This window comes from Talpa europaea (assembly GCF_964194135.1).
Source record: "Talpa europaea genome assembly, chromosome: X".
Taxonomy (NCBI): Eukaryota; Metazoa; Chordata; class Mammalia; order Eulipotyphla; family Talpidae; genus Talpa; species Talpa europaea.
In genome coordinates this window covers 47,447,182-47,461,135 of record NC_140081.1, presented here as the reverse complement: position 1 = coordinate 47,461,135, position 13,954 = coordinate 47,447,182, and the positions used below count along the sequence as shown (strand labels likewise).

At 53.0% G+C, this 13,954-nt stretch overlaps 1 protein-coding gene across 6 annotated transcripts; it reads left to right on the top strand.

Moving 5' to 3' along the window:
- Positions 1-260: 260 nt before the first annotated feature.
- On the top strand, positions 261-13,368 carry ZMYM3 (zinc finger MYM-type containing 3; the record flags this gene model as incomplete). 6 transcript variants are annotated; one of them, XM_084258643.1, is made up of 24 exons in its annotated part: positions 261-1,028; positions 1,999-2,042; positions 2,361-2,427; positions 2,829-3,123; positions 3,385-3,562; positions 3,911-4,129; positions 4,420-4,570; positions 4,834-4,949; positions 5,113-5,199; positions 5,332-5,482; positions 5,740-5,912; positions 6,103-6,268; positions 6,905-6,966; positions 7,083-7,245; positions 7,807-7,919; positions 8,064-8,238; positions 8,421-8,567; positions 9,033-9,136; positions 9,449-9,617; positions 9,921-10,072; positions 10,655-10,769; positions 11,308-11,562; positions 12,937-13,054; positions 13,176-13,368. In XM_084258643.1, the coding sequence occupies exons 1-24, from the start codon at positions 359-361 to the stop codon at positions 13,366-13,368; spliced, it is 4,083 nt and encodes a 1,360-aa protein (XP_084114769.1). In that variant the 5' UTR covers positions 261-358. The 6 variants fall into 6 exon arrangements, with proteins under 6 accessions (XP_084114769.1, XP_084114768.1, XP_084114767.1 ...); XM_084258642.1 differs by having other exon boundaries at positions 6,905-7,002; XM_084258641.1 differs by having other exon boundaries at positions 2,355-2,427; positions 6,905-7,002.
- Positions 13,369-13,954: the final 586 nt, after the last annotated feature.

Here is a 13,954-nt window from a genome sequence, read left to right as displayed (position 1 = left end):
CTTAAGGGGGCGTTCAGCCCGAGTTGGGGGTGGTGAGAGGTAAGGGGGGAGGGGAACTAGGACTTGCAGTGGGGTGGCGGGGGCAGGCGGGAGGAAGGACTGACTGCCTGGCAAGAGTGGGCACAGAGCCAGGCTGGGGAACGCCTCTCCCCACAGGGGGCGCTGTATGGGGGGGGAGTGGTCATTTGGACTAAAGCCCGTGGAAATGCTTGTCGGTTGTGGTGGGGGCTGTTCATGAGAAATCCAAGTGGATGATGGGGTGTGTCCCAGAGCCTATATAAGAAGGAATTCTGGCGAAGACTATCTCCTCTGCCTCCTCTTCTACCCCTAATCTACAGCCCAATATCCAGTCATCCTCATGGACCCCAGTGATTTCCCCAGCCCGTTTGACCCATTGACCCTGCCAGAGAAGCCCCTGGCTGGAGACCTTCCAGTAGACATGGAATTTGGAGAGGATCTACTGGAATCCCAGACTGCCCCAACTCGAGGATGGGCCCCCCCTGGCCCTTCTCCTTCCTCGGGAGCTCTGGACCTGCTTGATACCCCTGCTGGCCTGGAAAAAGACCCTGAAGTCCTGGATGGAGCCACTGAGCTGCTGGGGCTGGGGGGGCTGCTGTATAAAGCCCCCTCCCCCCCAGAGGTGGACCATGGTCCTGAGGGGACCCTTGCGTGGGATGCAGGAGATCAGACCTTAGAGCCTGGACCAGGGGGCCAGACCCCTGAGTTGTTGCCACCTGACCCAGGGGCTGGGGCAGCCAATCCCTCTTCGCCAGAGGGGCTACTAGAGCCTTTAGCTCCAGATTCTCCAATAACCTTGCAGTCACCCCATATTGAAGAGGAAGAGACCACCTCCATAGCTACAGGGAGAAGGGGCTCCCCTGGGCAGGAGGAGGAGCTTCCCCAAGGGCAGCCACAGAGCCCAAATGGACCCCCCAGCCCTTCAGTGGGAGAGACTCTGGGGGATGGAATCAACAGTTCTCAGACCAAACCTGGGGGCCCTAGCCCCCCTGCACACCCTTCCTTGCCAGGTAGGTTGCCAGATCAACTGGAGAATGATGAAGACTGGGGCAATGGTGGGGATAAGGAGGGCTGACTGTTTGGGGGAGAAAATAGGGGTGGAGGACGGTGGAAAGTTAAGAGTTGGGATATATGTGGGGAACGAGTTGGGGGTTTGGAAGGGAGGAGTGGGGGTGTGGTGAAGAAATTAAGGAAAGTAGGGCTTTGGGAGAGGAGTAGGAGTGAGGCTGCAGGGGAAGGTTGGGAAGAGTGGATTTGGTGGGAGAAGTTTTATTTTCCTTATCCCAGTGGGTTTTTGGTGCCAGGGTCCTTCAGGATTTCAGGAGGGCACGCACCAGGCTTCTTGATGCTAAGATTTTTCCAGCTGTATTGTTGTAGGTGACAGTGGGGTTTCAGGGTTTGATGAATGATAACTAGGTTCTGGAACCACCAACAGCATAATGATTTCAGGGGATTGGTGCAGGGCCTATGACTATGCCTCTGATAGGGACGACCTGGACTTGAGAGGCTCTCGCTACTCCCCTCTGCTTCTCCCCTGTCCTGCCTAGCAGTGTGTTTCTCCCAGCTTGTGACCAGGGTCGTAGGGCTTATATAACCACCTGAGTTCAGGGGAACCTAACCGTACATTAGTATTTCCTTTTCCCCATTGCTACTTTTTGGGTGATTGCATTTATTTCTGTTGGTAAACCAAACTCCATGAAAGGTGTGTTACCTGTATTTCCTTAATTCCCAATGATTGGGACAGAAACCTGGTGAGAAGGGTATGATTTATTTTTTTTCATGGAGAATAGCTGTGGTCCCCTCCACCTTAGTGCAGAGCTTGAGGTAACCCTGAGAGGGGCCCCAAGAAGCCACAGGCACTCAAGTTTTCCCTTTCAGTTTTGAGTAGATTCTTCCCCAGGAATTGAGGTGGGGGTTGGGCCAGGGAGGGGGTGGTGAGAGCAGGCTGAAGATTTAGGCTGCTTTCTGCTTCCTTTGCAGGAGATGGCCTGACTGGGAAGGCGAGTGAGAAGCCGCCAGAGCGGGTGAGGGGGAGGGGATTGGAAAGAGTCTGGTTCCCCCTGTAGCTCTGGGAAGGACAGACCCTTCATTTCCCCTCCCAGATGTTGTTGGGTGGAGGGTGTGTGTAGGGAGAGTTAGGAAGGAGGGAGCTCTTGTGTCTACTGCTTCTTAAGGGGAGAGTCTACTCTCCTTTTCTCCCCTCCTCCTAAGGTCTGGGCTGAGGGTCCCTATTCTCCCTTCCCTCTCCAATCTACCCCCCCCAAAACCTGTACTAGTGCAGCTGACCCTTTCGCCTGCCCCTGGTGTCAGCTTTCCTCCCTCCCCGTGTTTCCAAGGTACAGAAGAGAAGTGAGCGTGTTCGAAGAGTAGAACCTCCCAAACCTGAGGTGGTGGATTCCACTGAGAGCAGTGAGTAGGACTTGAGGAAGTATGACCTGGGCGTTCTGGGTGTGGAGAAGAGCCAGGAGCAGGATGTGGCAGGCTCCTGCAGCCCCTCACCATGCAGAATGTGAAGTGCCTATCCCTGCCGTGGGTTGGCATGGGAACCAGGGGCAGTGGGGGAAATTGAAAACAAGGGCAGTGAGAATGGAGTTTCCGGTTTCAGCTCTGCCATCCCTATCCCCAGTCTTCCCACTTAGAGCCCTTCTTGCCCCTCCTCAGAGATTGCAGAATATCTAAGGGGTAGTGACACCAGTAGCTTAAGATACCAATGTAAGGGGGACCCAGTATCAGTTGAGCTACCTAGGGGTGGCTGGAGACCTAGCCTGGGAGGCTTTTCTCACCGCCCCCCCATCCCCCTACTAATCCAGTTCCAGTGTCAGATGAGGATTCTGATGCTATGGTAGACGACCCCAACGATGAGGACTTTGTGCCCTTCCGGCCCCGGCGCTCTCCTCGAATGTCCCTACGCTCAAGCGTGGCACAAAGGGCCGGGCGCTCTTCAGTGGGCACCAAGATGACTTGTGCACATTGTCGGACACCACTGCAGAAGGGGCAGACGGCCTACCAGCGCAAGGGGCTGCCTCAGCTCTTCTGCTCTTCATCCTGTCTCACCACTTTCTCCAAGAAGCCCTCAGGCAAAAAGACCTGTACCTTCTGTAAGAAGTACGTGAGGATCTCTGGGTGCAGCGAGGGCAGGCTTCAGGGTGGGAATAATGGATGAGACAGACTGTTGGCAAGAAGCTAGCAGAGCGGACCTGGGAAAGGAGATTTAGGGAGAGGGAGGATCTCAGAGTGTTTGGCTCTGTGCTCATTGATCCCAGAGTGTGTGTGTGTGTGTGTGTGTGTGTGTGTGTGTGTGTGTGTGACTGATGAAATGAAAGGGTAGTATGTCAAGTAGGCCTTCAAACCTGTTCCCACCTGCAGGGAGATCTGGAATACCAAGGACTCGGTTGTGGCTCAGACTGGTTCGGGAGGCTCCTTCCATGAGTTCTGCACATCTGTCTGCCTCTCTCTGTATGAAGCCCAGCAGCAGCGCCCAATCCCCCAGGCTGGGGACCCCGCCGATGCCACCCGCTGCAGCATATGCCAGAAGACTGGAGAGGTGAGGAAGCTGAGTAGGGGCTGATTGACAGAGCCTGGCCAGCCCTGACCTGCCCCTGTAATCCTGGGGATGCAGGGCCCAGGCCCTGTGAAAGAAGGGAGTGGGGAGGAAAGGCAGCCACCATGAGGGAGCATATTCAAGGATAGAGCTTCTCCAGGATGTATGCGGCTGGCCTGCCTTGCCTCCCAGGACCTCACCATCAAGTCGGCAGCCTGATGTGCAGGTTGGGGGGTCCCTGGGCCCACTGTCTGCTGTGAAGGTCTAGGGTGAGGTGGGGTGGGTTGCCCTCGCATCTGGGTGGGTGGTGGTTGGCCAGGCCCCAGCTCAGGGTGTGTGTGTGTGTGGCAGGTCCTGCATGAGGTCAGCAATGGCAGCGTGGTGCACCGACTCTGCAGCGATTCTTGCTTCTCCAAATTCCGGGCCAACAAGGGACTGAAAACCAACTGTTGTGACCAGTGCGGGGCTTACATCTACACCAAGACCGGGAGCCCTGGCCCGGAGCTCCTCTTCCACGAGGGCCAACAAAAGCGGTTCTGCAACACAACCTGCTTGGGGGCGTACAAGAAGGTGGGGCCGAGGGAGTAGTGCATTAGAGGGCTCTGGAAGGGGGTGTGGTCCTTGGGAGATAAATAAAGGTGCCTGATGGGACTAGGGATGGGAGGAATAAAACAAATAAAGGGGGTTTCAATTGTATCTGTTATGTTTTATTTTTGAAGCTGGCTGGTGGATACACAGGTCTTTGTTATATCATCATCTATACTTTTTTGTATGCCTGAAATATTTCATGTTTTAAAAATTTAAAAAATAAAAGCAAAGGGACAAACCCAGCCTCAGCCTCTCCTTCCCCATCCTCACAGAAAAACACACGTGTGTACCCATGTGTCTGGTGCAAGACCCTGTGTAAGAACTTTGAGATGCTATCACATGTGGATCGTAATGGCAAGACCAGCTTGTTCTGTTCCCTGTGCTGTACCACCTCTTACAAAGTGAAGCAGGCAGGGCTCACTGGTAGGTGCAAAGCCCTCTTCTCTGAGACCCCTGCTGGCCTTCCTTCTGCCTCCCATACTCCCCCCTTCTAAAGTAATCCCTGCTGCCTGACCTCAGCCCCGACAACATCTTCCCGTGGATTTCCTGTTCCCTCTCTGCACTGCCTTACACCTTCTGTGTGCTCTCTCTCCCTCTCTCTCTCTCTCTCTCTCTCTCTCTCTCTCTCTTTCTCTCTCGTTCTCTCTTTCTCTTTCTTTCTTTCTCCCTTTCTCTCTATGCCCCAGGCCCTCCCCGACCCTGCAGCTTCTGCCGCCGCAGCCTCTCTGACCCCTGTTACTACAACAAGGTTGATCGCACAGTCTACCAATTCTGCAGCCCCAGCTGCTGGACCAAGTTCCAGGTACTCCAGACCCTGGACCTGGGAGAAAGGGTGTGGCGACATAGAGAGGGTATGAGAATTGGGGTAGGTAGTTCTGGGAAGAGCAAAGAACGGACCTGGCTTCCCTTTCCCTCCACTACCACACACGTCTTGCCCCTCCCTTACTTGTCTTCCTTCCCTCCAGCGCACAAGCCCTGAAGGGGGCATTCACCTGAGCTGTCACTACTGCCACAGCCTCTTCAGTGGCAAGCCTGAGGTCTTGGACTGGCAGGTAAGACCCCCACCCCACCCACATATTGCCACACAGTCTGACTTCTGGCTGAAGGGGTCCTTCCACTTGGCTCTCGCCAGGTTCAGATGTCACAGTTCTGTCCTCTCCCCGTCCTGTGCCCCCCAACCCCAGGACCAGGTGTTCCAGTTCTGCTGCCGAGATTGCTGCGAGGACTTCAAGCGACTCCGGGGTGTGGTGTCCCAGTGTGAGCACTGCCGGCAGGAGAAACTCCTGCATGAGAAACTTCGGTTTAGTGGGGTGGAGAAGAGCTTCTGTAGTGAAGGTAAGGATACAGGGTCGGGGCAAAAAATCCTGTGCCTTGCAGCCGGGGAGGATGTCTACGGAAGGAGGAAGGTTTGGAACCCCCTCATGGGTCAAGCGCCTTTTACTCAGGGTGTTTGGCCCCCACACATCCTCGGGCTTTGGGCATGAGCAGCTGTCCAAGAGAGGTTTTATGCATAACTGCTTTGAAAAGGTTGGGTCTTCCACCTATGCAGATGTCTGTGTCTCTGGACTCTTTTCTCTCTTGCCTTCTTCCAGGCTGCGTGCTGCTGTACAAACAGGACTTCACTAAGAAACTGGGCTTGTGTTGTATCACTTGTACTTACTGCTCCCAGACCTGCCAGCGTGGAGTCACTGAGCAACTGGATGGCAGCACCTGGGACTTCTGCAGTGAGGACTGTAAGAGCAAGTACCTGCTGTGGTACTGCAAGGTAAGGGGGCAGTGTGTCAGAAAAGAGAGAAGTACAGCAGAGAACCCAGCACCCTGACTGCTGGGTCAGGGTGTGTGAAGGGGGCTCCGACAGGCCATCTCCCAGGGGAGCAGTGTGGCTGGCTCATCCCAGGACAAAGGGCCCAGCGCATTTTAGGGAATGGGCCTGACCATTTCATCGACACCCACAGGCTGCCCGGTGCCATGCCTGTAAACGCCAGGGGAAGCTGCTGGAGACCATCCACTGGCGTGGGCAGATCCGTCATTTCTGCAACCAACAGTGTCTGCTGCGTTTCTACAGCCAGCAGAACCAGCCAAACTTGGATACTCAGAGTGGACCTGAGAGTCTCCTGAACAGTGAGTCCTGGCACACTCTGTCCAAACTGGCCCAGATCCTACAAATCCTGGACCCAGCCCCTCTCTCCTCCCTCTCTTGCTTTCCCCTCATCCCTGGCCAGGACTCCTGGTGCTGTGTCCTCTTGTAACTTCTGGACTGTGCAGGTGCTAGGGGAAGGCTGATTTGAAGGTTCTTAGATTTAGATTCTACTGTTATTTCTGTAAAGGAGTATTTTCAGGGAATGGATACCTACCCAGGCAGGATGGGACATGTGGGGGCTGTGGTTAGCTTACAGAGAAAAGGAAGTATTAGCATAAACTCTACCTTTATTGAGGCTGAAGATTGTTACTGTTTCTAGAATGTTACCTCAGCCTCTATACTGTTCCAGGGTCACCAGACTCCTGAGGGCCATCTAAATGAAAGGGCTCAAATTATGAGTTACTGGTTTTCAGTCTTCTTGGCATCCAGGAGCAAAGGATCTTCTTAGTCACTGTTGCTGAGGCCTAGAGAAGACAACCTGGGGTGGTGAGGAGTGGAAATTCTAGACTTCCCACTGCCATTTGGTATACCTCCCCGTGAAGCTCTCCTGCAACAGGGGAGACGGAAATGGAGAGACTGTTCCTCAGATGAAAGCATTCATTTGTTTTGACCTACAGGTCAGTCTCCTGAGCCGAAACCTCAGACACCCTCTCAAACCAAAGTGGAAAACAGCAACACAGTGAAGACCCCTGAGGAAAATGGGAATTTGGGCAAGGTCCGGGCAAAGCCCCGAGGGAGGATGGTCTCAGAGGAGGGCCTGGTAGTTGGCAGCATTAATGTTCATTGTTTCTGCAGGTCCCTACTAAGACCCGATCAACTCCTACTGCTCCCACACCTCCTCCACCCCCACCACCCCCAGCAACACCCCGCAAAAACAAAGCTGCCATGTGTAAACCACTGATGCAGAATCGAGGGGTTTCCTGCAAGGTGGAGATGAAGTCCAAAGGGAGTCAGACAGGTAAGCCAGGATACCTAGATACCACAGACTATATTCCCTGGGCCTAGGTCTCCAGCCCTGTGCTGGGAGCAGAACAAGGGGGTTTCTTAGGTGGCTGAAGGGTCATGCATGTGGTTATCCTAGAGTCACAGAATTGTCTCTTTGCCTTGGGCTCAAGGGTGTTTTTGTGACACAGCATATTTTTTTTAAGATTTATTTATTTATGCATACAAGAACTGGGGGTATAGGCCAGAGGTGTGTGTGTGGGGGGTGGTAGTGAGAGGATCCACCAGAGTGGGGAACAGAACAGGCAGATTGACTGAAATACACTGCTGAGGGGAGCAGCGGGCAAGTCAGGAGAGGTCTGCTGCACCATGTGGGTAGCTCCCTGGCCAGGGCTCGTACTCATGCTGCAGTGGCTGCGGATAACTTCATAGGTTGTGTCTTAACCCCTTGCACCACCAGGGAGGCCCGACACAGCATATGTTAAGAGGTGCTGGGGCTGATAAACAAGTATCAGGTCCTGTGTTGGGTGTGACCTGCCAAGCAGGGACTCTGAGAAGGCCCCTTTCTTGTCAGCAGAAGAGTGGAAGCCACAGGTGATCGTGCTGCCTATCCCAGTGCCCATCTTTGTGCCAGTGCCTATGCATCTGTACTGCCAGAAAGTCCCGGTGCCTTTCTCAATGCCTATCCCGGTAAGTTTCCCCTGCCCTTCCTGGTGGTGGTGTCGTCTACCCTTCTAGGATTGAGACCCAGTACTCCCCTTTTCTCTGTCTCATCAGCTGTCCTTCTCTAGCTGCTAGTTTGTTCTTGGCATTTATTGGCATTTGTGCCTCTAGGTGCCTGTGCCCATGTTCCTGCCCACTACCTTGGAGAGCACAGACAAGATTGTGGAAACCATTGAGGAGCTGAAGGTGAAGATCCCTTCCAACCCCTTGGAAGCTGACATCCTGGCTATGGCAGAAATGATTGCAGAGGCTGAGGAGTTAGACAAGGCCTCATCTGACCTTTGTGGTATGCCATGGACAGCGGCAATGAGGGAGACATGGTGCCACCAGTCTGTCTCTGACTAAGGGGCAGAGAGGGGTGATCTTGATACCTAGTGGGATGGGGGGATAATTGGGATCAGCCTCTGAAAGCTTGTGATGGCACTAGGCAGGCTCTGTGGTGACCAAGCCAACTTCTCTACCTCTCAGATCTTGTGAGCAACCAGAGTGCAGAGGGACTTCTGGAAGACTGCGACTTGTTTGGGCCAGCTCGAGATGATGTCTTGGCCATGGCTGTCAAGATGGCCAATGTTTTGGATGAGCCAGGGCAAGACTTGGAGGCAGACTTTCCCAAGAGTGAGTAGGGCTTGAGGCATGCCTACTGGTACTGTAGCATTTGTACCATCAGAAAAAGAATTTGTTAAAAAGAAATGAAAGGAAAAGGAAAAGAAAAGGATAGGTGTTGCTTGTGGCCCTGTGACAGAGGCTCTCAGAAGCAGTAGTACCAGAGGTATCAGGACAGGTGCACTATTCTATAGCAGAGTCTTGTTTCCTTCAAACTTTTAATTGCGGCAAGAAACACATAACATGAAATTGACCATTATTAAAGATACAGTGTAGTAGTGTTAAGAATATTCTTGCAAGTTTTTATTTTGTGCTTCTGAGCATGTTCTTGGTAGAGCTCTGCTGGTTCCTACTGATTACAGTGTAAGCTGCCTGGGAGGCCCTGCTCCAGTTAAGAGGGCAAGTAGCCTGGGCAGGGTGGGGGGACTGCAGGTCTGAGATCTGAAAATATTGATCTCTTCCTTTCCCCTTTAACAGATCCTTTGGACATTAACCCCAGTGTAGACTTCCTCTTTGATTGTGGCCTAGTAGGGCCTGAGGATGTGTCTACTGAACAAGACCTGCCCCGGACCATGAGGAAGGTAAGGGTGGGGGCTGCTGCATCTATAGACGAGGGAGAGAGGCTTAAAGTGAGGGGAGGCTCTCGGCTCTCTAGTCAAGTCAACAGCCTTCATTTCACCTTATCCAACTCCTTTCCCTACCACTGTGAGTACTGAGATACAGCCATACTTTGCCCCCTCAATTCACAAGGTCATTTGAGCTGTTCTGGGGCCCTGTGCTGTGGAAGCTTGTTGTGTTCTGACACCAGTCCCCCTGTCAATGGTAAACATTGTCCTGACTATCCTCTGTGAGGCCCCTGGCCTTACCTCCACCTCCCCCACCTTCCTCTCTAGGGTCAAAAGCGGCTGGTGCTTTCGGAGAGTTGTTCTCGGGACTCCATGAGTAGCCAGCCTAGCTGTACTGGACTCAACTATTCCTATGGTGTCAATGCTTGGAAGTGCTGGGTTCAGTCGAAATATGCCAATGGAGAAACAAGCAAGGGTGATGAGCTGCGCTTTGGTCGTAAGTACTGAGGGGGAGGAAGGGGATCAAAGGAAGGGGCAGGGAGGTGGAGAGGAAGATGAGAAGGGAGAGGACTGATTCAGCTGGCAATGTCTCAGAGAGATAGGGGTGCCCTGTGAAGATGGGGTGCAGTTGCAGAAGAAGGGAAGATGCCTTATAGGTTTCAAGGCTGAGGACTCATAAGTGGTGGGTTTGTTCTCATAAGATGTGACTAAGGGGTGAAGGGGTTCATGGTGGAGCTAGATGAAAGTCTCCACGTGGAGTTATTTTCATCCCATCCACCTCCGCTGTATATCACTGCAGCCAAACCTATGCGTATCAAAGAGGACATTCTGGCCTGTTCCGCTGCTGAGCTCAACTACGGTCTGGCCCAGTTTGTGAGAGAAATCACCCGACCCAATGGTGAACGATACGAACCTGACAGTATCTACTATCTGTGTCTTGGCATCCAACAGGTACCCCTTGCGTACTGCCTCAGTTGCTGTCACTCTGGACAAAGGCAGGGTCCCCCCAGCAATGATTGTGTCCCACTCTCTATTCCTCACCTTGTCTCCTACCCCAAGCAGGCGGCTCACCTTTCACTTCCTTTAAACATGTTAAGCTATGTCACTACTCTTCTAAAATCAAAGCTGCATTCTGGGACTGTTGGCCAAAGAAGGGTCTTCATTGCCCTCCAAGTCCTTTGGTGACTCACAGACCTATTCTGGGAAGATAGGTAGAGGGGGGCTTTTTGGATGGCGGGACAATGCCCAGTTCGCACTGGGAGAGGTCCGCCATGTGTTACTTGACAAGGGGGTCTGGGGTTGTGAAGAACCTGCTATGGCACGTCTCTTCTAACCTCCTCCTCTTCCAGCAAGGCCTTTGGGCCACAGAGTTGGAGATTCAACCGGGAAGAAGCACTCTAGGTCACTTATTGAGCAACCATTTCCCATCATCTCCTAATTATCAAGGTTGCCATGTCTGGGGCCCATGGCATCATTGTCTCTCCTCTAGGACCTGGAGTCTAGGTTTATGTGTGTCTGTTTTTCCTCTTCCAGTACTTGCTGGAAAATAACCGAATGGTGAACATTTTCACGGACCTTTACTACCTGACTTTCGTTCAAGAGCTCAACAAGTCTCTGAGTACCTGGCAGCCCACACTCCTCCCCAACAGTAAGGGACAGGGACTTAATAACACCTATGCCCTTACTTCTGGTCTCCTGATATACCTTTCCAAGGGTCCTGGGATCTTTGTTTCTCTCCCCAAACAGGTGGAGGGCAGGAGCACATAGCTGGGTGCCTCAGGGTTTAGGGCGAGAGGAGCAGGAGGAACCTATGTCCTTGAACATGAGTTAAGGATCAAGACTTAGATGTGAAGGACTATCTCTGGGACCAAAAAGTGGTGGCCTGGGTTTGGGTAGTAGCGAAGAAAGAGAGGAAGAAGTCATGGGACTCCACGAAGTGTCTGTCTACCTGCCTATAACTTGGGGGTGATGAGAGAAGCTATCACTGCAAACTATGAAAAAAAAAAAACAAAAAACACTGTACAATCCTACTGTGTAAATGAAGCAGGACATTGGGGTTGCATATACCTGGTTGCTTATAGAACACGTGTGCTGGGGTAAATGCTCCTGAGCAGAGCAGTGGCATCTGAAGTGGTTGGTTCGGGTAGCTGATCACTTCTGACTGGTCTCCCCTTTGACTGTTGCAGATACGGTATTCTCCCGCGTGGAGGAGGAGCACCTCTGGGAGTGTAAGCAGCTGGGAGTCTACTCACCCTTTGTCCTTCTCAACACCCTCATGTTCTTCAACACTAAGTTTTTTGGGCTGCAGACAGCTGAGGAACACATGCAGCTCTCCTTCACCAATGTGGTGCGGCAGTCCCGCAAGTGTACCACCCCTCGGGGCACCACCAAGGTAGTGAGCATCCGCTACTATGCCCCAGTACGCCAGAGGAAAGGGCGAGGTATGAGGCCATCCCCTCCTTTCAGCCTCTCCCCTTTTCTGCTTTCCCCTTCCATGTCCCACCATAACTGCCAGATGGACCCTCTCCTTTGCCACAAGCTTCCCTACTCTTCCATTCCTGAGTTTGCAGGAAAAGTGAAGCCAGCCAGGGCCTCCCTGGTGGCATAAGGGGTTGACTCAGCACTATGGGGCCTCCCCGGTGGCGGTGGCGCAGCGGTTGAGCTCTGGGTTGTGAAGCTGTCCTCAGCCTCTGCAGAGCCGGTTTGATCCCCGGCTGCTCCTTGGCGACTGGAGGAGGGTCCCTCATGGCGCGCAGACCTCTCCTGCCGCCCGCTGCTCCCCTCAGCAGTGTACTTCGATCCTTCTGCCTGCTCTGCTCCCCGCTCTGGTGAATTCTCTCACCCTCCCGTGCTTCTGACTGTACCCAGTGCTTGTATAAGTAAATTAAAAAAAAAAAAAAAGACAGCACTATGAAGCTGTCTACAGCCACTGCAGCATGAGTTCGATCCCTGGCCAGGGAGAAACCCACATGGCACAGCAGTCATCGCCTGACTTGCCCGCTGCTCCCCTCAGCAGTGTATTTCAGTCAGTCTGCCTGTTCTGTTCCCCACTCTGTCTCTGGTGAATCCTCTCACCCCCCAAACCTCTGGCCTGTACCCCAGTTCTTATGTGCAAAAATAAATAAAATAAGTCTTAAAAAAAAAAAGTGAAGCCAGCTAGTCCTTCAATCTGATGGGCAGTGGCTGTTGCATAAATAGGAACTCATCTTTGCTCCCCATTTCCTGCTTTTCCTCATTTCAAGGCAATTTACTTGCTTGCTTACCTATATTGATCGGGGGTGGGGGGTGGACAGATAGGGAGCTGTCGGCTGTGTATACCTGTTGAGGAGACTTGGCAGTGTGTGACAGACTTGCCATGCTTCTTTGCTAGTGGGCATAACAGAAACTGCACCTACGTTTCTGTTCTGGCCCTGGCATCCTGTCCTGTCAGGGGGAGCTTCCCAAGGACCCTTCCGTGGACCTGAGGAGCTTCAACCTGGGGCTAACTTAGGGATAAAGGGACTGGGACCAGTGTTGTTTCTCTATTCTGAAAGGCAAGTCCAATCTGCCTTAGGATCTGTCCTGTCCGTTTGTATGTGTCACTTCTGGGTTCACCTCTTAGGGCGATCATAAAGAGAATTTACCAGTGAGAACCAGGAAGGGCTGCAGAGCAACACCCCCACCGAGCATTTAGCTGTTGTGGGGAGCACTGACTGTTTCTTTTCCCTTTATTTCTCGATGAGACAGGCCTTCCCCTTGTGCCCTAGACTGCATGCCTGGGGTGGCTCGTTGAGACTGCCCTCTTGATGAGTCTGGGTCATTTGCCTCCTCTGCAGACACGGGTCCTGGGAAACGGAAGAGAGAAGATGAAGCCCCTATCTTAGAGCAGCGTGAGAACCGTATGAATCCTCTCCGCTGCCCTGTCAAGTTCTATGAATTTTATCTCTCAAAATGGTGAGTTGCTGGGTTTGCAGGAATGACATGAGCATGGGGGACCAAGGGCTTTACTGTGCCTTGGTTCTGATCTCTGTCCTATCACCCCCACACGCCACCACCCCTGCTCCCACCATTGCAGTCCTGAAAGCCTCCGGACTCGCAACGATGTGTTCTACCTGCAACCTGAGCGGTCCTGCATCGCCGAGTCACCCCTCTGGTATTCTGTGATCCCCATGGACCGCAGCATGTTGGAGAGCATGCTCAATCGTATTCTGGCTGTGCGTGAGATTTATGAGGAGCTGGGTCGTCCTGGGGAGGAAGATCTGGACTGAGCCCACTACCACCCATGTCCATCTTTCACACCAGTGTCTGTTCTGTGGCCGTGCCGCACAGGGCACCTGGCCCAGGAACCAATACTACTCATTCTGCAGGACCTGACTGCCCTTTTCTACTCATCCATTCCCTGCTGTCCCTAGGAACCTTTGGCTTTTACCTTTTTCCATACCACTTGACATCCACGGGGCCCCAGTCCTCTCTGCTCAAGGGGCTGGTCTCTCGGTGATGGGCAAAACCCAATTAGGCCATTTTCTTTACACTTCAGAGTAAACCCCTTCTCCTGGGGCCAGACTCTGGGTGGAGCATTAATAGCTCTGGTGATCCTGTTGACTTTGGGCTTCCTGACCCATCCCACATGGGGAAAGCCCCTTGTTCCTAGGTGTGGCCAAGGGAAGAACCTGGCTGCCTTCTCTGCCCTGTGTCCACTCCCTTCTCTACTCTTCCCCCAGTACCACACTAAAGGGTCTTGTGTGAAAGAAGCTATGAAAGTAACGAGGGGACCATTTACCTAAAACACAGAGCTTAGGCACTCTTCCCCTCCTGTGAGATATCTGGTGGTTGGAACCCCCTCACTACCTTGGC